This window comes from Lontra canadensis, unplaced genomic scaffold (genome assembly GCF_010015895.1).
Source record: "Lontra canadensis isolate GAN:19392208 unplaced genomic scaffold, GSC_riverotter_1.0 scaffold108, whole genome shotgun sequence".
Taxonomy (NCBI): Eukaryota; Metazoa; Chordata; class Mammalia; order Carnivora; family Mustelidae; genus Lontra; species Lontra canadensis.
Window position 1 is genome coordinate 522458 of NW_022631102.1, and position 26965 is coordinate 549422.

The window sequence follows — 26965 nt, forward strand, 5'->3', positions numbered from 1 at the left end:
GCTCCTGAACACCACACAGCACTCCCTGGGCCAGCTTTCTTCTTTATTGGTCTGAGCCTCTCCGTACGCCAGCCTCACGCCAGCCTCGGGAGCACAGACATGGGGCAGGGATGGGGCGGGGGATGGGCTGGCCACCCCCAGGCTTGGGTCCTCGCCTCCTCTTAGCCTAGCAGGGGTGGAGCCCAGTCCCTCTGGAGGTGGCAGCAGACATAGCCACAGCGACGATCATTCTGGTGACAAGGTGGCCAGGCCCGGTGGCAGCAAGGGCTGGGAGTACAGGGGTGGGGGCCAGCTCCACAGGATCCCCCACCTGTTTGCTGGGCAGAGGGACCACGCCGGCCAGCCTGCCCCTGCCACAGGCCCGGGGGTCCTCCACCCACCCATGCCCAGCTCAGCTACCGCAGAAGAGCAGATACGGAAACAATCCAACTCAGTTAGAAACTGCTCTGCCCCAGCCCGGGTAAGCAGGCTGAGGCGGAACTGGGCGCAGGGAGCAGGGCGCCAGGGCTCGGTCAGGAGGCAGTGGGCGGGGGTGTGGGGGCTCCAGCTCTGTCTGGCTCCCGTGGCTCTGTGGGGAGAGGTGTGTGAGGGCCCATCTCCAGAAGCTTCTGAGCGCCAGGGGGCTGGAGGGCAGGGCACAGCTGAGAGGCGCCCTGGGGACGCAGCCGAGGCTCCTCACCCCTGCGGGCAGTGCCGTGGGGCATGCGGGGGCGTGCGCATCGGCATTCAGAAAGCGGACCACACGGGGGCTGGGGGCGTGCAGGCTGTCCAGGAGGGGGCCTGGAGGCCGGGCGTTGGGGCCTGCTGGGGTCTCGGCCAGAGCACCCCAAGCAGCTCTGGGAGGCCCACCTCCCCGGAGGGTAAGGCACAGAGTTTTGGTTTCCCAGGGGCCCGGTTCCAGCCTGGCCCTGGAGGGGCCCAGCTCAGCAGTACCTCCGGGGGCCCACCGCGGTGGGGCCGGCCGCAGCACTCTCACTTGGCTTTGGGCTTAAGGCTGAGGCCTGTGGGAAGCGAGAGGAACAGCATCTTTAGGAGCGGACTTGCTGGGGACAATGCCAAGGTGCCTGCCTCCGGGTCCCCAGGCTCCTGTGGTCCTGTCACCACGGCCCGGAGGGCTGTACTGCGTCTCTCTCGGTCCACGCTGACCCCATACCCTTGCTCTCCAGCAGCAAGACCCTTCCAGGTGGAAGTCACCGGGATGACCCCCCAACCCGCGGGCTCCTGTCTACCTGCCCAGGCCGGATCCCTGGGCCTGCTCTCCCCACACTCACCCCCACCAGGCCCTGCTCTCTCCCCCACCAGGCCCTGCTTTCCCCTCACTTCTCCATTCCCCGCGCCCCCACCTGACTTCACCCCTCCCCTGAGGGCCAGGCCACACTGCCCGCCCCCATCAGTCCCGCTGGCTGCCTCTCCCTGAGCTTCCCGACCCCTGATGCCTCCAGACCTGTCCTTTCCCAGCGGCCACAGCTCCTTGGTTCCTGCCACCTGGACGCCCCCTACCTGGCTCTGCAGGCCCCCTGCCCCCCAGAGCCCTCTGGTTCAAGGGCCACTGTTCTGCGTTTCCCCGCTGACGCCCTGCCCACCTGCCCCCTCCCACCCCAGGCCACCCCCGGGTCCTGAGCAGACGGGAGTGACTATCGTGCTTGAAAAAGATAGGACAAAAAACGGGAGGCAGAAAGGCCAAAAGTCACTCAGAGCGGGGTTTCTGTCCCTGCCCCCCAAGGTACCAGGACCCCACACAGCAGGGGCTCCCACATCACCGCCTCAACCAGGCAGTTGGCCTCCAGGCCCTGGCCTGTGGGATAATGGGCCCCGAGCCCCTCTGGACCTGCTCTGGGGTGGACTCAGGTCACGTGCGTGGAATTCCTGCCCCAAACACGTGAGAGCAGCCTCACTTAGGACACCCCGGGGGCCGGGTTCGGGGGCCAGGCGGCAAGATGTCTTGAACCTTCCAATCCCTCAGTGAGCTGAAAGCAATGCCACAAATGCTGATAATTTTGCTAGTTTTGGAAAGTTCTTGCCGTTTCTGGGTGAAGGACACGTGGTGGTCGTTATGGTCTCGCAAATTCCCTGTCTGGCGGCCGTTTTTCCAAATAAAAGCTTGAGGAGACGGAGAGGGTGGGATTCCCTCCTGCTCCCAGCCAAGGGGATGCTGGGGCCCGGGGAGGGGGAGCGAGCGGGCGGCAGCGGACTGCTGTGCCAGAGGACATGGGGGCGGTCCTGCGGGGGCGCAGAGCCGTGCTGGGCACACCAAGCTTCCCCTGGACCGTGGCCACATGTGGCTGCTGAACCCCCAAACCCAAACACCCCCACGGCCTCACTCGCTAGTGTACGCTGGTGTTTCGCACCCGAGAGCCAGGCTCCGAAAGTAAGCCCAGCAGCAAACTCGGGGACTGAGGCTAAAGCCCGTACCAAGAGCGAGAATAAACCGTCCAGAGGGTGCACTGACTTCTCGCCTGCCCTTGCTTCCTCTGGGTACCGCTGCACCTCTCCTCCATGCCCCGGGTCCTCTGGGTCAGCACCGAGCTGGGTGCAGGCGGCCCCCTGCTCCCAAGAAAGTGGATCGGCTCGCCATCAGCACGGCCCAGAACGCAGCAGGGACCCCAGGCCTGTCTGTCTGCACCTGTGAGCCTCTCGGGCCACATCCGAGACAACCATGGTCCTGCCCATCCTTGGGGTCCTGGGAGGCCTAGTGCTGTGGACCCGGGATGTGCCTACAGACCCATCTGCGGTCCCCAGGACCTGGCTACCAGGGAGGGGAGGCATGTCCATTCCTTGGAGAGGGCCCATGGCCCGTCTCTTCCTGGCAGCTGGGCCTTGGGGCTGCCTCTGTCCCTCACTGCCTCCCTGGGGACATTTGTGGCCCAACCAGAGCTGGTGTGTGCCCCATGGAAGGTCTCAGAGCAAAGGTTACCACCCTGGGAGACAGAAGTCGGGAAAGCCCCAGGGTAGCCGGACTGCTTGGGGCAGAGGCGACCCCCTCCTGCCTGTCCCACTCGGAGGCCCCCCACACTCCTGAGGCCCCTCTGCTCGGCGCACAGTTCCAAGGTCGCGCCTGGCACACAGCGGACACCAGCTAAGCGAGGCATGGCTCCCGCCCTTCCAGAGAGGGAGGAGAAGGCAGAGGGCCAGGCGGGTCCCAGCACCAGCAGCACAGGAAGGCAGGGCTTGCCGACAGGCCCAGGCAGGCTGGAGGGAGGCAGGTTAGCGTCCAGGAGGGGCTGGGCGCGGGCCCGGCCTCCGCGGCCACCGTTAGTGCAGGACACCAGCATGAGTACCTACCTTACTGGATCACACAGAGTCTTTTTGTTTTATTATCATCAGAGTCAGGGACAACCTCTGCTTTCAAATAAGAGAAACGCACTCAACGGCTTATTCCTGGCCTGCCCTGAACTCGGAGCTGGGGCCAGGCTGCCGGGCGCTCGGGCTGTGTGGACACGGAGCCAAACCCGTTGGGCCTGGGGCAGCCCCGGGCTACACCCGCCCCAGCTGCCGCTCCCTGCTAGGGACAGCATGAAGCAGGAGTTAGGGGGTTTGGGGTGTGGGGACAAGGGCAGCGCTCCCCCAACCAAAGTTGCTCCTCCCCCGTGCGGAACAGTGGCCGTCTCCTCTCCTGCAGGACGTGGGGTGTCCTGGGAATCACCCACTCTCGGGAGGAAGAGGAGGGAACAGCCAGCGGCAGCGAGAGGCGGGGGCCCTGCTGGGGCTGGACGAGCTCTGACCACACACCGGTGTCCCCACGCTCCATGGGCCTTGCCTACCCGGGAGCCCTGCTTCGGGGGACGAGGAACGATGGGAGGGGAGCCCCAAATTACCTTCTTGGTTCCTCGAGGGACGCTTCTTCCTCCGCTTGCCCATCCTCTTTGAGGCCTGTCCCCGGGCCCTGGGGAGAGTGCCGGACCCTGAAGAGTCCGTGACTGTGTCCTCAGAGAAGGACCTGTCCAAGGACGTGTCCAGTGCAGAATCTGGGGCTGCTGTGTCCTCCTGGTCCCCATCCCTGTCCGCAGCCACGCCAGGGCCTGTGGCAGGGAGGTCAGCCTCCTGCGTCCCCTCCACGGTGCTGTCGGCCTCAGCCCAGTGGACGCCTTGAGGGGCTGTGGGGTCTTCAGCATCTTGGCCTGACCCCGTGGCCCCAGGGGGCTTGTCACCAGACAGCCTGAGAGGTTTCAGGGCCTGCGCACTGCCCAGCACCACTGGCCAGGCGCCCTGACAAGGCTGGGGGTTCTGGGGGTCCTCGGTGGTCAGGACGTCACTGGCGTCTGTGTACCAGGAAGAACGCCTTTCCAGGGACCCAGGCCCATTCCCCTGTGGCGGGTCTGCAGTGGGCTGTGGGCTAGGGACAGTGGCGTCGGAGAGATCCCAGCCCTGGGGCTCAGAGGGGGGGCCGCCGGTGCCTCCTGCGGGGACTCTGGTGGCCGCTGTGGACACAGGACACGGCAGCTGAGGGCAGGGCCCGACTCCCAGACCATCCTGAGGACGTGCCCAAGCAGAGGGCCTCTGTCCATCCCAACATCTACCCGAATGCCACCAGCGCTCAGAGCCCACTGCCCCAAGAGCCTGCCCTGGTGGCCCCGAAGTGTGGGTTCCCAGAGAGCAGGCCCGTGGTGTGGCTGGGCAGGGGACACTGGGCCAACTTCATGCCCGTCCCAAGAGCCCCCCCACTCCGGGCAGCCACGCTGAGTGGAGCGGCCCCCATCAGGCCCCAGGCCCACCTCTCCCACCACCTCAGCATCAGCGAGCCCCAAGACACGGGTCAAAGGCCCACGGCCCGAGGGGGCTGCAGGGAGCCCTCTGCCACCGGCAAGGGGACCAGAAGGCCGAGCTACCCATCTAACCCCACCTCATGGCTGTGCCATTTCTCTGGTAGCAAGGCAACCATGAGGGTTCTCCCATGAGGTCAGAGAGGGCTTCCTGGAGGAGAGGAGGTAGGAGGCAGCAAGGACAGCAGGAGGGAGACAGTGATGAAAGGTGGGAGATTCTCTCACCAGGCGCCTTGTCCCTTGGTGGGTCTGTGGCAGCTGCCTTGCCGCCTCCCTCTGCGTCCCCTCGGCCCCGGGCCGTCTTCCGCAGCTGGAAGCCCTTCCTGATGTCCGCCAGCAGGGCGTCGATGACACACACTTCCTCCTGCTTCCCAACTCCCCTCCTGACTGAAAGGCCCCCGGACCCTCAGATAGGCTGCCTGAGGGTCCCTGGAGCCCACCCACGTGACCCGGAGACGATGGCCTGGAGGGGGTGGGCGGTGCCCTCAGAGCTTCGAGGATGGGGGATGAGACCCGGCCCCTCGGAGGCCCCCCCTGCTCCCCCTGGGCCCCCCGGCCAGGGCCTGGCCTCACCAGGCTTCCCGTCCTCGCCCCGTGGCCTCCGGGCCTCCTCCTCAGCCAGCTGCCGCTTCCTCCTCTCGGCCTTCGCCGCCTGCTCCTTCCAGTCCTTGTTGTCCTGTGCAGGTGGATGGGGAGCCCGTGACCCCCAGCCCTCGAAGGACAGCACGAGCCCGGCACCCCGGCGATTCCAGCAGCTCTGCCTGAGCCCGGGGAGGGGTGCGGGCCTGGCCCACCTTCAGGGCGCGCACGAAGAGGTCCCGGAAGGTCTTCATGGTGCTGAACGTGTCCTCCAAGGACAGCCGCTGCACGTCCTCGCACAGGTACCGCGCCAGCGCTAGCTTCTTCTCCTCGATGGCCCGGAACACCTCATCCAGCGCCCGGGAGGCCTCGATGCTGGCCTGGGGACGGGAGGGCGCGGTCACGGCCCAGGGAGAGCCCCACCTAAGGCACCACCGGCCCTCAAAGGGTCACAGCCCCGGGGAGCCCTGGGGGCAGGGCGGGGCCGGGCTGCAGGAGGAGGATGGCCGCTGCGGTGTCGGAGCAGGACAGGGAGGTCAGGGCACCGCAGGCCCCAGGCTCAGAGGAAGCCCCTCCCTTGCAGGAATGACCTTGGGATCAGGGACAGCATGTTGCCCTCCTACGGGGCCCCTCACCCTGGCCTGTCTTCCCCCACCACCCGGGAGAACCCCCAGCAGCTGCCTCCTGGCCCGGACCCCAGGCCGGCTTGCCTGGAGACGTCCGGCGTACTGCTCCTGCACCTCGGGGATGGAGGACGACACCTTCCGCTCCATCTCCAGGAGCTTCTTCAGGTTGGTGCTGGACTCCGAACGGATGAGCTCAAGGTTGATCCTGAAAACCCCAGAGCCAGGCGGGGTCAGGCGACAGCTGATGTCCAGCCTTGCAGGGTCAGCGGAGGGGCCAGTGGGGGCCTTCAGCCTGCACACCGGCAGGAACAGCAGGGACACTGGACGGCACATCCACAGGGACAGTGGACGGCACACCCTCAGGGTAGTGGGCGACAGTGGGCAGCACACCCGTGGGGACAGCGGAGGACGCTGGGTGGCATACCCACGGGGATGGCGGGGACAGTGGACGGCACACCCCCGCAGGAACAGCAGTGGACAGCAGACAGCACACCCGCAGGGACAGCGGGGGACAGCGGACAGCACAGCCTCAGGGATAGCGGGGGACACTGGGCTGCACGCCCTCAGGTTCTAGAAGCACATCAGAACTCCGGGAAGGGCCAGGCGGTGCCGCGGGTAAAGTGCTGGGACAGTGACCCCAGCAGCTCAGCCCATCTTTGGCTCTCAGGCCTGAGAACCTCCCTAGCAGTGTGTACCTGGAGTTGGAAGGTCCAGGCCACCCTCCCTGAGCTGTTCCTCTGGGATGAGTGACCCCAGGGATGCAGCCCCACGTGCCTGGGCCTCAGTGTCCTCATCTGTACAATGGGAGTGGCACGGCCTTCCTCACGGGCTGTTACGAGACTCAGCCTTGTAAAAAGGTGGCATGAGCCTAATCCCTGGTGTGACCACGACCAGGTCGCTCCCTACCGCTCCTAGGCCTGTTTCTTCCTGTAAATCACCTAGGAACAGGCCACGATGGACCCAAGGTCCTATTCAGATGTGAAAATGACCGTTCTAGGGGGCAGTGGTTCCTGGGGGCCCAGCCTGGCCCAGCCACCTCACTGGCCAGGACCAGAGGCAGGGGTGCTGGTGGGGGCGCCGGTGCGGGCGAGCCCTGTGGGGGGGCAGGGGGCACATACCCAGCTGCTTGGGAGGGCTGCTCCAGGTCCTGGGGCAGCTGCAGGAGGTCTGGGTGGCCCTTCTCTGCTTCCTGCAACAGGACAAGTCAGGTGAGTTTGGTGATGGCCACACCCTGGCCCCAGGGGTGCCTGAGGGGCCATGGGGCCAGCCCGGGCCCACCTCCAGCACGTGGTGCAGCAGGGTCACTCGGCTCTGCTGGGACTTGGTCTCCGTGAGCTTCAGCAGCGTGCTGATCTTGAAGCCGTCGGCGTCCCCCGTGTGGCTGCCCTGCGAGGGTCCGGGTGTGGAGTGAGGGCCCTTGAAGCCCGGTGGGAAGTGGTGGGCATGGGGGCTGGGCATGGGGGGTAGCGGGGGCCGGGCCCACTTACGTAGTTGAGGAAATTTCCAATTTTCAGGATCAGCTGGCAGAAGACAGGCAGCCGGTGGCTGGTAAGCAGGCCTGGGGGAGGGCGCCAGGGCTGAGGGAGGGGTAGGTGCTGCGAGGGGTCTGCAGCTGTGGTGTGGGGGTCTTCCTTCCCCTCCCCAGGGTGTGGTCCCCAGGGTGGAACCCCATGGGTTCCAGCCCCCACCAGGAGCAGGCCCAGGGACTCTGCACTCCTGTACCCTCCCCACCCCGGGAGCAGATGACCCCTGGCCCCTCTCCGGGTACGATGCTGCTGAGAGGAACCTTCCAAAAGGCTGGAGTGGTGGCCTCCCTGGTTCTCAACTAACCATCCCTTGGGGCTTCAGGGATGGTGGCTGACATGGGAGTGGATGTCCACTACGTGCGTCCCTGCCCTGGGGCTGGGGTACATTCCTGCTGAACCCTCTTCTGGAAAGACTGCTGAGCATTCACAGGTGTCCCTGAGCACGCCCCTCGATGTGCTCGCCCGTCTCTGTGTGTGTGTGCCCGTGCGTGCCCGTGCTACTGTGTGTGTGTGCTCGCCTGTGCCTGTGTGCGTCTGTGAACGCACACGTGTGTGTGCGTGGCATGTGCCTTAGGGCAGGGGATGTGTCTACGGTGAGGTGGGGAAGGTCCGTGCCCTGGGACCACTCGCCGTGTGGATTCCGGGCCCCCCCCCGGCCCCAGGCTGTGCTCCCCACTCACTGCAGCAGGCCGCGAGCACCAGCTGGGCCTTGGGCTGCACCATGTCCAGCACGACGGCCGAGCCCTCACACAGCAGCATGCACTCCACCCGCAGCTGGTAGCTGGGGACAGAGCGGGGAATCAGGGCCTGGGTCCCCCACCCACCCAGGGCCTGTAGCACGGGGGCCCACAGCCTGGCCCTGGTCAGCGTGCACGTTTCCGGGCCAGGTTCCAGATGGGGACTCTGCAGGACCGGAGTAGGGCCTGGGGAGGGGCACTTGAGACAAGCACCCACATGGGACCCGGAAGACAGCTGTCCCCCTGCAGGGCTCCCTGCCTTCTCGGAGCAGTGGGGAGCGTGAATGATACGTGCAGCGCTCCCCATGGAGCCCCAAGGGAACTGTCTGCACAGCCGCACTCCCTCCCCTAGGTCTGGGCCCGGCTCCCCCGGCCCCATCCCTGCCAGTGGGCCCTGGGGTCCGAGGGCGGCCCATTCACCAGGGAATGCCCAGCAGGAGGAGGTAGAACTGGTCGGCGTTGGCCAGCTTGGCGCGGTCCTCCGTGAACGAGTGCAGGTTTTCGATCTGCAGGGAGGAGGCCCACGCATGGGATTCCAGTCTCCATCCCCTCCCAGGAAGCCCCCGCACCACCCGGCACCTGCCCATGCCTGCCCCGCCAGGGCCCACTCATGTCCAGCACAGCTCTGTGTGTCCGTGGGTCCCCTCCTCTTTCCCTTGTGGGGAGCACCCGGGCAGGGCTGGCAAGGCTTTGCCCCACTCACCTCATGCTTTTCGGGAAGGAGTTTGAGGAACTGCTTAAGAACCTCCACGTCGAATTTGGTGGTGTCCCCAGCCCGAATCATGGCAGTGACGTCCTCATTGGAGCTGCAGGAGAGAGGGCGTGGTTTCGGTGGGAGCAGAGGGAGCACCGGCCCCCTCCTCTGGAATCCTGGGGGACCCTGCTGGTGAGGGACTGCCCTCAGCCCATGACCTCTTTGCTGCTCGGGCCCAAGCTGCAGGGACACAGAGAAGGCAATTCACTTGCCTGGGGTCGCACAGTAACGTGGCTGGGGGCGGACTCCCATGCTCCCTGCCTGTCAGGGCACCCCTGCACCTCCTTCCTGGGGGCTGCTGAGGACCCAGGCAGGCTCACGCGTGCCCAGGGAGCTCCCTGGCAGGAGCCCACACTCAGCAGCTGCAGGGAAGGACCCGGGGGCTGGGGGCACTGCCCGCTGGGGGCTGGGGGCACTGCCCGCTGCGGTCTGGGCCTCCGCTTCCCCAAGGAGCAGGCTGGGGCTCTCCAGGGCGCCCAGTTGGGGCGGTCAGGGGCACCGACTGGCCCCAGGGAGGGGGAGTCGCACTTCCCGGAGTGCCCCCCCGCCGCGCCAGGAGGGCACTGCGCAGCCCTACATGGCAGGAGCGGGAGGGCAGGGCTTGGCCGGATAGGCTGCTCACCATCTAAACTGCTTCAGGAAGATGTTGAGGTTCAAGCTCTTCTTGGAGTCCAGAAAGGTGATCTGGAAAACACCCCGCCCTGGTGTTGGTACCTGTGGCCGCACTGAGACCCCCGTCCCCCCTAACTGGGCCAGGCCGGCCCCACCTCCTTGGGCTCCTTCCTGGCGGGCGCGGCCATGCGCTCCTTGGGCTTGGCCTCGGGGAAGCAGAAGAGCCGCTCTATGCTGGAGAAGTCGGGCTCCACGACCTCGGCGCCCAGGCTGCTCAGCGAGGCCCACATGGAGCTCTGCTCTGGGGGGTGGGGTCCCCGGTCAGGCTCACGCCCGCCCTGGGGACCAGGGATGCCCTCCGGTTGCCGTCGTGCTGCGCGCACGCGGACGGACGCACGCGTGCCCGTGTCCCCGCTGGCGGGGGACCGGCCGTCTCGCAAGCCTCGGCCCTGACCTTCTCCGACCGAGCATCAGCACCCCGGGGCCCGGGCAGGGCAGGGGCTGTGGCAGCAGAGGGACATCTCGGCTTACCAGGGTGCGTGGGGGAGGAAGGGTCTTCAGAGGTGACCTCTGGCCCGTCCCCGCCCCCGCCCGGTCCCCGCCCCCGTCCCGCCCCGGACGACCCAGAAGCGGAGCCCAGGGCGGAAACTGACCAGTCCCGCCCACCAGCGGGGGGACCCTCGGCCCAGACCCGGGCACATACACCACACGCGGTGGGGGGCGTGCACAGCAGGCCAGGTCCGCGGCCTCGGGAGGGCGGCCGCTCAGGGAGACGGGGGTCCTCACCTCGGGCCACGCTGGATGGTAGCTTCTGCCAGTTGAGCTTCTTCATGCGCAGGGCGGGAGCGAGGACTCGCCGGTGGCTGGGGATCGGGGCAGAGCCCTGGGCCGGGATCGCTTGCACCACGATGATCTCCTCCCCACCCACGGGAGAGGCACCGGAGGGACCCGGCAGGGGTGGGGGTGGAGGGAGGCCCCCGTCCAGGCCAGGTAGTGGGGGTGGTGGGGGGCACCCCAGGACCGGGAGTGGGGGAGGTGGGGGAGGTGGGGGAGGTGGGGCCCAGCCAAAAACAGGCAGCGGGGGTGGGGGAGGGGGTGGGGGAGGGGGTGGGGGAGGAGGTGGAGGAGGAGGTGGGGAGGCCTGGGCCCCCAGGACTGGCAGTGGGGTCGGTGGGAGCGGTGGGGGGGGTGGGGGTGGGGGAGGGGGCCCTGCTGGGGAGGAGCCTGGGAGCGGGGGAGCCGGTGGGACTGGGGCGGGTTTCTGCAGCTGTGGGGCCACAGAGCTGTTCTCCCTCTGCACGGTGAGGTGCAGACCGCTGAGCCCGGCCTCCGGCTGCTGCTCCTCCACACCCGCCTTCAGGGAGCCACTGTTTTGGGGCGTGCCGTCCTTCCGGCTCTGGCCTAGGTCGGCCTGGACACTCTTGTGGGCCTTGTTCAGGGAACTCAGGCGTGGCCGCCCCTTGACGGACAGGAGCCGCTCTACCATCTCCTCCAGGGTGCACTCCTGGACTGTGTGGGGGTGTCCAGGATCAGGGCAGAATGCCTGAGCAGGTGGGAGGGCGAGGGGCCAAGGAGGGATGCCCTCCCACGTGGTCTAACGCCCCAGTCTGTCCGCTGGGCTGGGGTCAGGGGCATGCCGCCCCACCCGCTCACCATCACTGGCCAGGAGCACGGCCCGGTTCACCAGGTTCTCCAAGGCCTCCCAGAGCAGCTGGCTGGAGGGCAGGGTGGGCTCCAGGTACAGGAGACCCTGCAGCACGGACAGCAGCCGGGCAGATGCCGGGGAGCAGCTCACCTGGGCGGGGAGGAAAAGGACAGGTTGGTAGCTGCGCCCTTCCTGGGCAGGCTGACAACGGCAGGCTTCCGACTACCAGGGACGTCCGCCCCATCACTGCTCTGTGCCTCGCAAGGGCCCTGCACATGGGCCGGAGCCGGGCTTCCCAGACTGGTGCACAGGTGACTTTGGGGGTTAGACACCTCTCCATGCTAGCGGCGGCCCTGCGTGTGGTGGGAGGTGTCCTGGCATCCCTGGTCTCCACCCACCTGAAGCCAGTGGGACCCCTTGCCCCACTGAGACCCCCCGCATGCGTCCAGATGTCCTGGATGTGTCCTGGCAACACTCGTCCCCTGGCTGAGAGCCGTGGGTTCGGTGAAGGGCAGGTGCTCCCACCGGGGAGGGCCTGGGCTGGACCAGAACCTGGCCTCCTGACCTCCTGCCGGTCCAGAAGCCCCTGGGGCCATTTGAGGCCATCCGCCGGCTGGAGCTCGGGACTGCTCAGCTACCTCTGATCTTTGGGACAATGTCCTCGAGGGTCCTGTGGCCTTGGTTCTGGGCCTGTGCCAGCGAAGACTTGCCCCCGGCCCACTCTGGCTCTGGGCTCCTCCTGTCTCCAGCACCCCCGGCCCCTCGCTGCTCCCTGCTGGGGCACCAGATCCGGCCCTACGGCTCTGGTCAGGGTGGGGTCTCCCGGGCAGGGAAGGCAGCCATGGCGCAGCCCTGGACCCCCGTCTCTGGAGCCAGTTCCCTGCGAGCTTGTACCCTGGCTCACCTTGTGGAACAGAGACGCGAAGACCTCCTGATGGCTAGTCATGTTGACGCCCCCGCAGATGCGCAGGAGCTCCTCCTCGTCCTCGGCCTTGGCCTCCTCGAAGGCCTCCAGCTGGATCAGCAGGTCAGCGTCCTCCAGGTCCCTGGGGCAAGAGGGACCGGATGGGCTGAGGCTGCCGGCCCACCTGCCTCCCTCCCAACCCTGGACAGACGCACAGACAACCCTGAGTGGGGCGTGCTGGGCACATGGGCCCTGTAGCCGGGACAGTGGTCCTGACAGGGGCCTGGCAGAGGCATTCTCAGCTGCATGGGTTCCCGGAACCCAAGTAAGTTTGAGTTTCAGGAAAACAGCAAGCACTGTTGAGCCTAAGTATGCCGCATGCGCTACAAGGGATGGGCTCACACCAACGGCACGTTCAGTATTGTATCTGGCACCCCCCAAGCTGCTGGGCCGGGAGGTGCTGCAGGGTGTCCTGTCAGGCAGCATGACGGATGGCAACCGTGATGTCTCTGGGACCTGGGTTCAGCTGGGCGGGCCCACGGGGGCTATTCCCGGAAGTCCCCTCTGCCCATCTGGAGGTGCTGCTCTGGGCCCAAGGGGAGGGTGAGCCTGGCTTTGGAGAACAGTGATGGAGACTCACCGTAGCCGCGTCAGAATGTCCAGCAGCTGCAACCCTGGGAAGGGACAATGGGGTCAGCAGGCTTCGGAGGCTGCTCTGGTCACCCCGTGTCCCAGGTCGCTTGCATCTTCTGACACCTTCCCCTCTGCTCTCTCCCTGGGCTCATTCCCACCACCCAGAACGTCCATGGGGTGGGAGGGGGACCCTGCCATTCCTGCAGGTGCCAGGAACACTCTGGAGGGCATACGCCGTTGTCCCACTAAATGGCATGGCCAGCACTGGCAGGACTGGGGGTCAGTCTCACACTGAGAAGCACGCAGGACTCATGTCCGGGGCCCCGGCGCGGGCTGTGGCGCTTACCCGTGAACTCCCCGCGCAGCTGGGTGCGGGTGCGGAGGTCCTCGGGGCCCAGGATGATGGCGTTGACCACGCTGAGCAGGGTGACAACATAGGGCACATTGTCGCTGTCGGAGAGCTCGTTCATGATGACGCTGAAGCGGTACTGTTGGCTGCGCACCGTCTGCAGGGCGGGTGGGGTCAGCATGTGCCCCAGGCGGGGTCAGCACACGCCTGGCCTGCACCCAGGTGCCCTGGGGCTCACCTTGTAGTGGTCCAGGGCGTCCAGGGTCAGCCCGTGGCCCTCAGGGGAGTAGATGCACAGGGCAGCCAGCAGCTCAAATACCTGCTTCTTGACCATCACGTTGGATGTGTCCAGAGCTGTGGAGGGCCAGGGAGTCTCAGCGGGGGCCCCCCATCAATACCAGGCCTGGGCTCCTTCTGCTCCTGGCTGTCCTGAACCACCCACACTCCAGCTGGACAGGCAGGGCCCGTAGGTGGACACCAGGGGGCACTCTGCACCAGCCCACGGGCCACATCAGGGGCTGGCCTCCCCCTCCCGGGGCGCTGATCTCTCCAGGAATGGAGAGGCAGACCCTGCAGGGACAGTCTGCTTGAGCTGGGCCTTAGCTCTGAGAGTGGTTCCTGCTGGCTCTGGGCCCAAGGCTCACTATGGCACAGCTTCCCGGGCCAAGCCCATGACTTTGCCCAGCAGCTTAGGGTATCTCCTTGTCGTCATGAGCCCCTGCCTCCCACCTCATCCCCTGGGCTGGGAAAGCTTTGGGGGTGTCCCTCAGCTGGCCTGCTGAGAGGCCACAAAGGACTCTACACAGGCATGCGCCCACTCCTATGGGCCGACCCACCATCACTCCCCCACCCCTCCCTAGAGCCCCAAGCATCAGGGGGACATGGTTGCTACCACAGAGCAGGACAGCCAGGCAGGCCAGGAACACAGTGGGACCCCTGCTCACTAAGGACCACCTGAGGTCATTCCCAAAGGTAGGAGACTAACACTGGGTGCAGCCTGGGGAGACTTCCTGGAGGAGGCAATCATGAGTGAGAACTTAAGGCGTCAGCAGGTGCACAAGGCACAGAGCAGCCTGAGCAGGAGGTGGGGGCGGGGCACAGAGTGGGCAGGGGTGAGGTGTGGGGCAGGTGGAGGACCCTCCAGCTGCAAGGGCCGGGACTGAGCGGCGGCGACCTGTGAGGCTCGAGGGGCCCGCGGCCAGGTACCGTGTCAGCGGGGGCGCGCGGCTGGACGTGTGTCTTTGGCCCAGGTGAGTCCAGCTGCCAGGGCACGGACTAGGGTGGCGGGGGTGGGGTGGGGGGCGCTGTAGGCCGGAGGCAGGGAAGGGGGTAAGGCGCAAACAGGCACAGGGCTGGGCGGGAGGGCCAGGCAAAGCCATGGACCAGAGGGGACAACTAGGTGCTGCTGGACCATGGCTCCAGGCTGACCCGGACGTCTCAGGCCTGGGGCAAACGGGCACCCGGTTTCTCCTCAGGACGCCCTCCCGCTGCCCTCCGTGGCGCAGGGCCCCAGCCTGAGCGGGAGGCGTCTGGGCCGCGGCCGCGGCTCACCCAGGGACAGCTGGCGCACGTAGGCCTGGTTGCTGAGGATGTACTCGATGCCCTGCTGCGAGTTCATGACGGCTCGCACGCAGCTGACACAGGTGAGCTGCAGCAGGGCATCGGCGATGCGGGCCACCCCGCGGCCGGACAGGCGCGCCAGGGCCTCGAGCAGCAGGTCCAGGCCGCTCTGCTCCAGGAACTGCACCATCCAGCCGCCGTCGCTGCTCTCCAGCCGCTTGCGCAGGCCCGAGTAGTTGACCACGGACGGCATCTGCAGCAGCCGGGTGCACAGCTCGGGGTCCGCGCTCTCCAGGTTGGCCTCCGTGGGGTCCGAGTCCTGTGGCCCCAGCTTCTCTTTGAGCGCTGCCCACTTGCGCTGCGCACCCTCCTTCACCGACATCTTGCCGAACTGTGGGGCCGGAGGGAGACCTGCCGTGAGCCCCCAGCCTCCGACGGGAGGCGGGGTCCCCCCCTGTGGTGTCTCCCTTCACCTGCCGAACGGGCCTGGGAGGGGGGAAGCTGCGCCCTCGGCCCATTAGGGCCGCCACCGTCCACGGACTTCTCACGCGCCCCCCTGACGGACCGCCTCCCCGTCCACCCGAGGATCTCGAGGTGGCCACACCGGCAGGAACACCACTGACCCAGTGGTCACGACGCACCAGAAGTGGCGTCTCTGGGGCTACCTTATCTTGTCCCAGAGCACTTCCCCTGCCCCGGGGACAGGGTCAGATAGGGAGAACAGGGAGCGGCTGTTCCAGATTCTGGGAACTTGGGGGCTGCCCACAGCCTCAGGCGTGTGGCTGGGGAAGGGGCCGACTCGAGGGTCATGCCTGGTGCCCAACCCCCATCACGAGCATAGCCAGGGCCCCGCGGGGAAGCAGCCCTGCAAGGCCCTGGCCTCCGAGGCCCTCAGGTGGTCAGGCTGTATGGGCAGAGGACCAGATGTCCCCCTAAACCCTTGGCATGTGGGCTTTACTGGATGCAGTCTCAACAGGGGCGACCCCCCTCCAAGAATGCCCCCAACACCAGCCTTTCCCCAAAGGAGGCCATACCCGCTGTGCCTTTGTGCCTTTACCACACCCACCAAGCCACGCTCCTAGGGGCCCTTGGTGGTGACTCTGTCCTTGGCCAGAGCCCCTGGGGACTGGCCTCAAAGGTCAGGGGCAGGCCAGGCTCTCCTGCAACCATGTATGGCTTGGGTCTTGCATTTAGTGCATGAGAAGGACGGCACGGAGCTGCTGAGAGGGGGCCTGAGAAGCAGAGCACGGGAGAACCGCCATGCCTCAGGCCCAGCGCCCGGGCTCGCCATTGCCCACCCCAGCCCCCGAAGTTACAGGAGAAGAAAGGGTGGCACTGGAGAAGCCAAGTCACGTGCCCGTACCCCAGAGCTGGCAAGGACGGAAGCGAGTAAGCCGGGACCTCAGGCTGAGGGTGGAGAGAGACTGGCCGTTCAGCCCGGCCTCCCTCTCAGGGCTGCTGGACCTGGAACGTTAGAGGGGGACTCCAGGGGCCACTGGAGGCCCTACAGGAGCTGGAGGCTGAGTGGGGACAGGAGCCCAGAAGTCTGTCCCTGGCCTGGCTCACGGCGAGCATTCCCAGAGGCCCTGCTCCCCCTCTGCCTCAGTGAGCATCTTGGGTGTCCTCCTTTGTGCTCCCTGAGCCCCCCTCTCCCTCAAGGGATGGCCTGGCACTCCAGCAGCCTTTCTTCCATTTGCAGCCCCCCACCCAGGCCCTGGCTGACTGCCACGCAGGCCCATGGGGTGACCCAAGGAGGCGGCCTGGCTGAGGGGAAGAGAGGCTCCGGCCTGCTGAGGCATGGGCTCTGGGCCCGCCGGGCCACTCACCCTGCATGAGACGCACTGTCCTCACCCAAACCTCCGGAAGCGGCCCACTGGGAGCATCCTGGGAGGCCGTGGGTGTGGGTGTCCCTGTGGGGAGGGTGCGGCGCGGCGTGTGGTTAGCCCCTGTGACTGCCCCGTACCCCACGGTCCACTCACCCAGATGCGCAGGACCTTCCGGCTGCCTCTGCCCACCCACTCCGAGCCCTGCGTTGGGCTGCCCCTCTCGCTCTGCCGGCTTCTCATCCCTGCGAACCGCTGAGCAGCCCTGCTACCCGCTGCGGCTCTGGTCCCTCCCGGGCCACCTCCCGGGACCGGGGCAGGGGGCCGCTCCCGGCACCATGAAGAGCACGGCCGAGCGGCCTTGGCACACACCGCCGCCCACTGTGGGTGCTGCAGCTTAAAAGAGGCAGCCAGGAATGACCCTCCCTTCCCCGCCCCCACACCCGCCCCACTGGCCCCAGTCCCTGTTTCCTTGGCACAGGCGGAGAGGCTGGAGCACCAACTCTCCCAGGCCAGGCCTCCAGCATCCTGAGTGTCTTCTCCAGCCAGGAGCCCCAGGGGTCCCTAGATGCAGGAAACAACCTCTCAGAGACAGCCCCACCTGGCGCTGCCTAGGCCTCCCTGTGCGCACCCAACTCACTGCCCCAGGAGACCCCACCAGCGGCCCCCTCTCAGCCTCGACTACAGGCCTGCCCACGAAGGATGCTAGTTGTGTGGCCTGGGGCTGAGTTTCACAAGCCCGTCCAGCCCCTCCATGCGTGCGTCCTACACGTGCGTAGACCAGTGCGCTCGCGGCACACACACGAGGGCCTCGCATGCAGGCACGTGATCTCACGCGGCAGCAGAGGACGGACAGACGCGCAGGCAGCGTCCACACGGAGTGAACACCGTACGCCCACAGTAAGTGACCGCGCAGACGCGTGATCCAACTGGAAAGCGATCCCACCCTCCGGATGCAAGTGCCGGAGACCTGGTCCCCGCCAGGAGCCGTTCAGGAGCGGCGGCCTCCGCCTGGCCCCGTCCGGGGCTGGCTGAACGTTGCTGCCCGGGGGCCCAGAGGGAAGCGGGCATTTCCCGCTGTCAGAAGAGCTCGGGGAACCACCCTTCCTGGCAGGCCCCGGACCTGCGTGGGAGGCAGAGGCCAGGCCGCTGGGCTTGCCGGCTTGCGCCCGGGGACGGGCCTCTGCCCCTCTGCTCCGGGTCTGTACGGGGACAGGTGCGGCGGGGCTCCCAGGGGGCAAACGGGACCCGGCGGGCACCGTGGGAGCGCTCGGGAACCCTCCGACACTGCCCGTGGGCGGCCCGGCCCCGCCCGCCGTCCTGCCCAGCCCGCGGCCACCAGCCAGGCCCGGCGCCCAGGCAGGACAGGGTCGCAGGGACCCTCCCGGACTCCGCCTGCCCGCGGCGGGGCGGGGCCAGATGCTCCGGAATGTGATCCGGCGCGCCCCACCCCATGTGGGGGCGGAACCACGCGCTCAGGAATGTGGTCTCGGCCCCTCCCACCCCGCAGAGGGGCGCGGGAGCGCAGGAATTTGCATTTACGGAGCCTGCGCCCCACCGCCCCTCCGGCCGAAGAGCACGGCTGTCTCCCGGGTCCAGGCACCTGGCGGTCCAGCCTGCACCCAGTCGGTCGGGTGGCTGCAAAATGAGGGGCGCTTCAGCACTCCCAAGTGTCCCGCAGGAGGTCCGTCCGTCCCCCTGCACCAAGGGAGCTCCAGTGGGCAGGGGTCTTTGCAGAGGAAGATACTGGGGCTCTGACATGAGTGGCATGTTCCCCAATTTTCTTCAGCGCTCAGCTTTTTCAACCAATAAAGTGGGGTTCCCACTGGGGCAGGATCACGCCCTCCCCCTCAGAGCTCTCCTGGGTCAGCTGAGCCGAGCTCACCCGAGCTCACCCAGCCCACGCGGGACCTGGAGGGGGTACAGACACCCACCTGCCTTTCTGCCCGTGCCTGGCCAGCCCCGAACAGCAGTACCAGCTCCTCCAACCGGGAACCCACATGCCCGGGCAGCGGTGCTGACTCACGAGAAGCCACCGCCCCTGGCAGGCGTCTGTCAAGCAGAGTGTGTTCCTGGGGAGGGGACAGGGGACAGGGTCGAAGCTGTCCCCCCCACCTGCCCTGAGAGTCCAGCGGCTGCCATGCAGATGGAGAAACTGAGCCAGAGAGAGAGGGCCTCCTGAGGTGGCACCGAGCAGCAGGCTAGGTCCTGGGCATGGCTGCTGGGAGGCCACCGCATGGATCCCCTCAGGTTTGGACAGTGTGGCGGGGTGGGGAGCCCAGACTAAGTGCCAGAGCTCGGCACCTTTGAGGAGTGGGTTTGGCCTTCTGTTCCTACATCGCTGTGAGGGCTGGGGGACCCGGGTTGGGGGCAGTGGCTGGGGACACGGGCACCCGGGAGATGGGCTGGCTGCTGTGCGGAGGCAGCTCCAGGGCAGCCCTGCCAGCATCAGCACAGGGGCTGGGGTGCTTCTGGGCCCAGAGCCAGTGAGGGCGCGGGGGCGGGGTGCAGAGAGTGAGCTTGTCTTCCTTGGGGAAGGCGGGTACAATGGCAGGAGCGGGGTTCCGGAACTGGGAGGCAGGGGCTGCCATGCTGTATTTTTAGCTCCAAATTTTTCCACTGCCTGGTAACTCTTATATTGCGTTTCCAGCAGCAAATTCCCTAGAGCTCAGGGGCAGCCGGGGCCGGCGGGATTGGGGGAAGCCCCTGGAGCGGATTCCTCCCTGGACCCCCCCCCCCCATCACCTTGGCTCCTTTTGAGCCTCTAGTGCACGCAACCCCTTCCCCACCAGGCTGTAAGCCCTCAGAGGACTTGCGTGGGTCACCCACCACGGGGTCATCCCAGGCCGGGGGCCCAGGCACAGTGGGCCTCGGGGAAGGAGGAACAGCCGAGCGCCAACCCACCGCCCACCCATCCACAGGTGCAGAGGGCCCTGGCCATGTGGTGGTGTCCTCACCAGCCCCTGGCTCGCCTCACGTGCCAGGACCGGCAGCCAGCAGTCCCAGGATGGAGCACGGGACCTGTGGATCCCAAGCCCTCACCTGAACGCCCCCCTGTGTGTGAGGAGGCCTGCCGGGCCACTGCCCACCCAGCAACAAGACAGGAGGGGCTGCTGGGGGTGGGGTGGATGGGCACCAAGACCTTCATGGCGCTGCTGAATTAAAAAAAAACAGAGACAGGAAGTAGGACATCAAGTCGTACTGTGTAGGATTTCTGCCATCCAGCATGTCCCACCAGACACACGCCTGAATGCTAACCTAAGTTGCATCTGGGATGAATGTGGTCATAATTAGAAAGAGGAAGAGCACAGTGACAGAAAAGGCCTACAGTCTCTGAAGGGCACTGGCCACAGCGCAGGTCACCAGGGAGGCAGGGCTGAACTCTGCTGGTCTCCTCTGTGAGGCTACAGCTACGCAGGGTAGAGGGGGACCGAGGGTGCTGGGCTGGGCGGGCTGGCACCGAGAGCCCAGCGACCCTATTGGTCAGGGAGCCAGGACTGGACGTGGGCCACTGTGGTCCAGGATGTGGGGGGCAGGTGGGACTGCCAGCTGACACACGGTGCCCAGGCCGGGTCCGTTTGCACCCTCCCTGGGTCCCGGCCTCCGGGGCTAGGACTGGAAGTGGGTGGAAGCACAGAAAGCCGCAGAGAGGGCTGCCTGGGGTGAGGGTGGACTTGGGCAAACAGGAAACGCCTGCTAGAAAGTGGCGGGGGGCGCTGGGGCTGCCGTTGCCCTTGGCCCTTGGGAGGAGGGCTGGCGGCGCAGACTTGGGCCGGGCGCTGTGCGTCTGCATTTCTGAGAAAGGGCTGGGGGTGGTCTGGGAGTCCTGCCTCCCCCAGGGATGGCTCCGGCGAAGGGGAGGGCAGGAAGGGCGGAGGCACCCATGCCAGGAAGCCGAACTTTCGCTTCCACCTGTGCTGAGGGCTCTCGAGGACAGGGTCTGCCCTGGCTTTTTGCTGTCACCGAGCCTCCATCTCCCTGGCTGCACGAAGAGCAGGGCCAGGGGGCTCCCTGGAGGGCCTGGCCACCTCTGACATGCTCAGGGCTCGGGTCTAGAGTCTGGCACCCCAAGGCGGCCACTGGAGAGTGGCACGGGGTGGCCGAGGACCACAGGGGCCGCTGTTGCCACCTTCTGTGGCTGAGCCAGTTCTGTCAGTGGCCCCTTGAAGGCAGTGATGGGTACAGACTTGTGGCTGGGTGTGAGGGAGCGCAAGGGGCTGGCCGGCCTTAGGTGGCAGGGCGGCGTTTCAATCTGGGGCCTCTCTATGGCAGGCCCAGCCCCCGACCGCACCTTCCACCCGCAGGGCCTCCCCGGGGCCCCAGGAGGACCTCAGGCTGGCCACCCGAATCCCTCCTTTCTGGCTTCGGCTCCCCAAGTTCAGAGGCAGGCAGCTCAGAGATGCCTCCTCCAGGAGGTCTGCTGTCCCTCCCTGTGTCCATGCTGCCCTCAGGAAAGGCCTCACCCAGTCTGGGAGGACCCTCAGTGCCTCAGGCTTCGGGCCCTGATGTGTGTGCTTGCAGGCCTCAGGCTGTAGGGGAGGGGCTGAAGACTGCCCGCCAGTCCTGGCAGTCCCAGCCCAGGAGCAGGGAGAACAAAGCCCTGGATTGAGGGTGGGGGAGGGGCCGCCAGCACTGCCCGGGTCGTGGCTAGGGCCCCGGGGGCAGAGGATGGCTCAGCTTCTGGGTGAGATCAGGCTCTGCTGTGGTCTGGCTGTGTCCCTGGGACAACCACAGGACTTGCCAGGGCCCTGGGTCCAGTCCTCAAATGGGGCCGAGCACATCAACGCCAGCCCCGGAGCCTGCTGGTGGATCCACAGGACGCCCTCTCTAAACCAGGCTCCGGAAGTGCCCAAGTGCCCACTCTTCCACGGCACCCACCGCCGCCTCCTCCTCAGCCAGGCTGCCAGGGTCCAACATGGAGCTGGGATGCAGCCCCCGCTCGGTCCCTGGGTCCCCCCCGGCTCGGCAGGTAAGCAAGACGCTGGGCGGCCGGCACCAGATGCCGCGAGGCATTCCTTGCCAGTTGCCGAGGGCCAGGCCCATGGAGGACTCGGTTTTCCCATCCTCAAGTGGCCAGGATGTTCTCCAGGGATGCTGGGTTGGCAGAGCCTGGCCCCTCATGCCGGCCACTGGGCCTGCCTGGCCTGCACGGTCCCTCCTGGGCTGTGCCCTACCTCCACAGCAGCCCCGAAGCCCCAAGCAGGGCCATGTGTGCCTCCAGTGGCGGGGGGGGGGGGGTTTCCCCTCTGGGCCCGTGGTGCTCCTGTTCTCTGACACTCATGTCTTCGTATGTGGGAAGGTGGAAACAGGGGAGGGGACAGGAGTGCCCAGCCCCATCTCTGGGCTGCCAGAGAGTAGACGTCGGCCTTCCTGCCCTTGCATGCCCAGCTGTACTGGGGAGCAGAAACGGGGACCCGTGCATGGGGACACGGACGGCGGGGGAAGCAGGCTGCACACTGAGGACACACCCGGAGCCCGAGAGGGCCCGGGCGCAGGCACAGACGGAGAGACTGAGGCCCTCTGACACAGCTGGCCAGGGCCCACGCTGGCACCCACACTCATGTCCGTCAGCACTCAGCAAGGCCAAGATTGAGCTCAGGAACAGAGAACCCCCCACCCCCCGCCACCACGGGCTCTGTGTGTGTGAGAGAGAGTGTGTGCTGTGTGTGTAGGCCAGTGCTGGCTGGGCACGACGGGCGCTGGGCGTGGGACAGGGAAGCCGTCACCCAGGCCCCTGTGTGTGTGTCTGGAGCTGGCCTGCTCCCTGACCCACTGTGCCCTGGGTTAGCCTCAAGGCGAGGCTTGGAGGTTAGGCCTCAGCGGCCCCATCTGCTAAATGGGAGGCACCATCTGCCTCCACCCCCCAAAGTGTGTCTCCTGACTGGTCTCCCAGCCATGGAAGACTCGACCTGATGACCCTCGGTGGCCGTGGCCATGCACCCCTGCTCGGTGGGCCTGGGCCTTCCCGGTGGGGTTGGCCCAGGCCGTCCACCTTCCAGCTCCTCCTCCCCCGCTTGGGCCCAGCTTGCAGGGAGGGGGGGTTCTTGTGAGGGAGCTGCAGCCCACGGGTGGGAGGGGGGCCCTGACCAGGTAAAACTGCAGGGATGAGGTGGGGCTGGGTGGGAAGGTAGCCATGGTGTGGGGGGGGGCAGGCAGAAGACAGCATTCTGTCCTCAGGAAGCCCCGGGGGAGGGGCCTCTGTGTGGTCTAGCCATCCAGGCATCTGTGACCAAGCCCCCACGGCTGGAAGGGCCCGCTGGCTCCCGGGGTCCAGCTCAGCAGGCCTGCGGCTGCTGCCCATCCCTCTGAGCTGCTCTGGAGTCCTACAGGTGGGTGCCCCAGAGCCTGCCCCTCCCCTGCAGGGAGCCCCAGGGCTGCTGCTTGGCCGGGACAAAGCTCTCCTAGTCCCAGAGTGGTGGTGCAGAGACCCGAGGGTCCTGTGGCAGTGATGAGGGACATGGGGCCAGCCTTGGCCTCCATATGCCCCCATGGCCGAGCCCGTTCTCACCTTGACCCCGGGGCAGCACGCCCTCTATGCTGCACTCTGGTCCCCTGGAGCAGTGAGGTGAGCATAGATGCTGATGCACACAGTAGGGGCTTTATAAATGCGTCCCGCCACAATGGCAGGACTCTACAACCCAACAGCCTCAGGCCTCAGTTTCCTCTCCTGTGAAACAGACGATCATCCCAGTACCCGTGCCTCACTGGGTAGATGCGAGGGTCAGAGGCCGTGGGGTGGGAACCTGGCAGGCTGGGGGGCTCACTCCTTCCTTCTGTCATTCGCTCGTTCTCCGCCCAGACCCTGCTCAGGACCCGAGGGCATGCGGCCGTGCGCAGGCTGGCCCCTGGGCCCGCTCTCAGGAGGCTGCAGTGCACCTGGCAGAGGGGGCCCCCGGGAAGACCCCCACCCAGTCAGTCCCTTCCTTAATCACACCTTGGGAAGGTGCAGGCCCACCCTTGCCCCTCTCTCCCTGCCTGGCAGGGGAGGAGGCTGGCGGTCACCGAGAAAGAGCTTCCCTTCATCTCGGAGTGCTCTCTGCACCTGGCAGACGGGGCAGCCGTGCGACCAGTCCCCACTCCTGCTCAGGACCAGCTGGAGCGTGCAAGACCCTCCTCACCAGGGGGTGGCTGGCAGGCACCACAGGGTCAGACCCTGCTGTCACCCCTAGTGATGGGGAGCTCACCCCCTCACTCGCACTCCTTCCTAATGGGTTGAAACCAGCCTCCTTGTCTTGGACGTCCAGGGTCCCCCAGGCATGGCGCTGTCTGCGGACAGCCCTGAAGAGACTGGCTCCTGCCTGGGCTCAGCCTCAACCTCCCATAGACCCACTTCTGTCCGCTGTCCTGAAATGGAGGTGCACATGCCTTTCCCAATCCACTGTGTCCACTGGGCCTTGAACCCTGCAACTATGAGACACCAGCTTTGTACAAGACCAGTGCGGGAAGGAGCCAGGCAGCTGAGTCAGGCCACAGCCCTCAGACTATGGGGGAACTTTGCCTTCCGGTTCCTCCTCGGGGTGCCCTGGAGAACACCCCCTGCCCTGGTCTGGAGCCAGGGCGACTGCATCGTGCCCTGCACCCGCCAGCCGCTGCCTTCCGCCCCTCCCCAGCCCTCGGGCACCTGCTACCTTCTCCAGCCTGGAAAACCACCGCACTGTGACGAAAGGCGAACAAAGTGTCTGTGAGGTGAGGAGCTCCCGGGTCCCGGCACGTGAGGCGTGCGCGAGGAGCTCCGACAGCCGTCAGCTCCTCCAAGAAGTGGGGGCCTCACCTGAGAGCTAACACTCTGCTGGAAACCAGGGCAACCCTGACAGACAGGCTGCCTGGGTGGGTCCCAGGAGGGCAGCCCCACCTGATCACTGCAGTCCTCTCCCCAGCAGGGCCCCTCAGCCCCTCTGCCAGACGTGACGAGCTGTCCACCAGCCCCGAGCTCCTAGGGGGAGACAGAAGGTGGGGCCCGGGCAGGGGTGACCTGGGGTATGCCCAACTTGGCTTTTTAAGTCACGAGAGGATGCTGCCCTGGTGAGGGAGTAGGGGCGGGGAGTGCAAGGCCCCGGACCCCAAATCCTTGACACCCCCTCCCCGAAGGCTCCCTGTCCTGGACGGCGCTGTGAAGGGGTCTGGGGTCTCTTCCTCCCCACTGAGAGTGACAGGGAGGAAGTCCACGCCTGAACCACTGTCCCCATCCTTCAGGGTGCGGATGGGGACACAGGCCTGGAGCAGTCAAGTGTCCTGCCCAGGTCCGACTGCCCGAGGGAGCAGGAGGTGGGGCTGGTGGGAAGGGAAGTTCCCAACCCTAGCTCCCCCTGAGGGTATGCATGACCCAGGCAGGGTCACAGCCATGCCCGCCCACATAGTCAAAAGAGGCTGGCTAGGCCAGGGCACTAGCTGCTGTGGTCACAGCGGGAGTCCGGCCGCCCTGCAGGTGGGGGGGCGGTGGGAGCCCCTAGGTTACCAAAACTCAGGAGGCCAGGCACACAGACCCACCTGCACCCCCGCCCCCCCAGCTCCCCAGGAGCAGCTGGAGGCTGATGCGGGCTCTGCTGGTAACCCCAGTTCCTTCTTGAGGTCGTGCTCATTCTTCACTTCCCTCCTTGGGAAGGGGGTTCAGGGGTGGGGCTGGAGGAGCACAGAGCCAGCCTCCCACCCCCAGGTTTGCCGGCCCCAGCCAGGAGGAACCCCGAGCAGACGGGGCTCGTGCCCCCAAGGCTGCCTGCGGCGGTGCCAGGGCCCCGTGTGCGCCCACCTGCGCCCAGGCAGCTACAGGCAGCAGCGCAGGCGGGACCCCAGGCCCGCGCACAGCTCGCCAGGCTCCCCCGGCTGCCGACCCGAAGTTGAAGTTTATTTTCCCAACTGTGGCTGATTCATGGTCAGGACGTGGCCGCCGCGGGGACGGGAAATTCTGCCACAGCGGGCGGGGCGTTGGCGGGCTGACCCTGGGCCCACCACCGCGGCCAGGGCGTGCGGGCGGCGTCCCCGAGGGGGTCCCTGAGAAGGTCGGCCGTCCGGGATGGGCTGCGCCCTGGGGCCGGGGCCTCCGGGGGCGCCACGCGGGAGCTGCGAGCCGGGAGCCAGGAGCCCGCCCGCCCCGTGCCGCGCTGCCCCAACCCCCCTCCCCGGCCCAGGAGCCCCCGCGCTCGGACTCAGTTTCCCCTGCGGCTCCCGGGGGGCGCAGAGGTGCGGACTTACCGGGCGGGGGCGCGGGGGCGCTCGCTCGGGTCGGGCAGGGCCGCGGGCTCCGCAGGGCTCGGGCCGGGCTGGGCGCGGGCTGGGCGCGGGCTGGGCTCCAGCGGCGCGGGGCGCGCGGAAGAGGAGGTGCCGCCCCGCCCCGCCCCCGGCGGCCACGTGGGGAGCGGGCCCCGCCCGGGGCGGAGTCGGGGAGGGGTCGGCTGGAGGCTCCCCGCGCCAGCCGGTGCCCCCGCGCCCGCGCCACCCGGAGGCCGCCCCTTCCGCACCTGCCGGCCTCGCTCTTGGCGGGCGCGGCGGCGGCGGCGGGGGCGGGAGACGCGGATCGGGGGCCTGGGAAAGTCCCCCCACCTCGGACCTCGCGGCGGGCCGCCTCCCCGGTGTCCCCTGCGCCGGGCCTTCTCGCCCCCGACCCCTCCTCCGGTCCAGCCCCCGCGGGCAGCGAGCCGTCGGACCCGCTCAGCCGCGGGGCTCCGGGGCAGAGTCCGAGTCGGGCTGTCGCTCCTACCTGGGACCCCTGCGCTGGCCCCTGGATCCCCGGCTGAGGGTCCCTCGCGGGCGTTCTGCGGTGGACAGAGCCCCCACCAGTCGCGCCAGCCCCTGCGGGCCTCGCAGCAGCCCCGTCAGAGTTCGCTGGGCGTGGGGGTCTGGGGCAGGCTGGAAGAGCGGGGCCCTGCAGGCAATGGCCGAGGAAACCGCCCCTACTCTCGGCCCGCGGGAGTGCTGGGGCCGTGTTCTCTGCCACCCCCTCCTTCTTGCCCTGCCTCATCAATCCTGCGGCACTGCTGGGCCTGGTCCATGACCCCACATTCCCTGGAGTGCAGGGGGGACCTGCCCCCTGCACGCTCAGAAAGCCTGGCTAACCGGCTTGGGAGGGGCGGCCTCCAACTCTGGAAGTCCCCTGGGGTATGTAACCCTCAATCGGAGCTCACAGGGGACCATGGGTGAGCTAGGGGCAGGTGAGGCAGGCTGTCCTCTGCCCAGCCCCAGTCTGTTGACAGAGACACAGCCCCTGCCCCCAGGGCTCCACTCCACCGCTCAGGGTGTGAGTCAGGCCTGGACACGACTTCAGCTGCCAAGCCTCTGCTTCCCCACCTGCAAAGGAGAATGACAGGAGCCTCTAAGGCCTGCAATTAGGGTGAGATGAGAACATGGGACAGAGCATCCCTGTCCCTGGGCTCATCTGACAAACCTTTCTGGAGACCTGCAGAATTCAGAGCCTGGGGAGGCAGGCCGGGTGGGTGGGACTGGCCATGGAAGGGCGGAGGGTA

General features: G+C 67.1%; 1 protein-coding gene across 4 annotated transcripts; it reads right to left on the reverse strand.

Annotated features, from left to right (window-relative positions):
- Positions 1–710: 710 nt before the first annotated feature.
- Positions 711–25759, reverse strand: INF2 (inverted formin 2). Of its 4 annotated transcripts, none has more exons than XM_032839510.1 (23): positions 25698–25759; positions 14677–15076; positions 13364–13479; positions 13123–13282; positions 12784–12817; positions 12144–12285; positions 11248–11389; positions 10381–11103; positions 9750–9895; positions 9605–9666; positions 8932–9034; positions 8649–8734; positions 8172–8272; positions 7453–7523; positions 7244–7351; positions 7084–7154; positions 6050–6170; positions 5555–5719; positions 5334–5436; positions 4986–5147; positions 3816–4418; positions 3283–3339; positions 711–1001 (listed from the first exon to the last, which is right to left on the reverse strand). In XM_032839510.1, exons 2-22 carry the CDS (start codon positions 15065–15067, stop codon positions 3284–3286), a joined length of 3666 nt encoding a protein of 1221 aa, XP_032695401.1. In that variant the 5' UTR covers positions 15068–15076; positions 25698–25759; the 3' UTR covers positions 711–1001; position 3283. The 4 variants fall into 4 exon arrangements, with proteins under 4 accessions (XP_032695401.1, XP_032695398.1, XP_032695402.1 ...); XM_032839507.1 differs by lacking the exon at positions 25698–25759 and adding an exon at positions 16665–16747; XM_032839511.1 differs by lacking the exon at positions 25698–25759 and adding an exon at positions 16512–16602.
- Positions 25760–26965: the final 1206 nt, after the last annotated feature.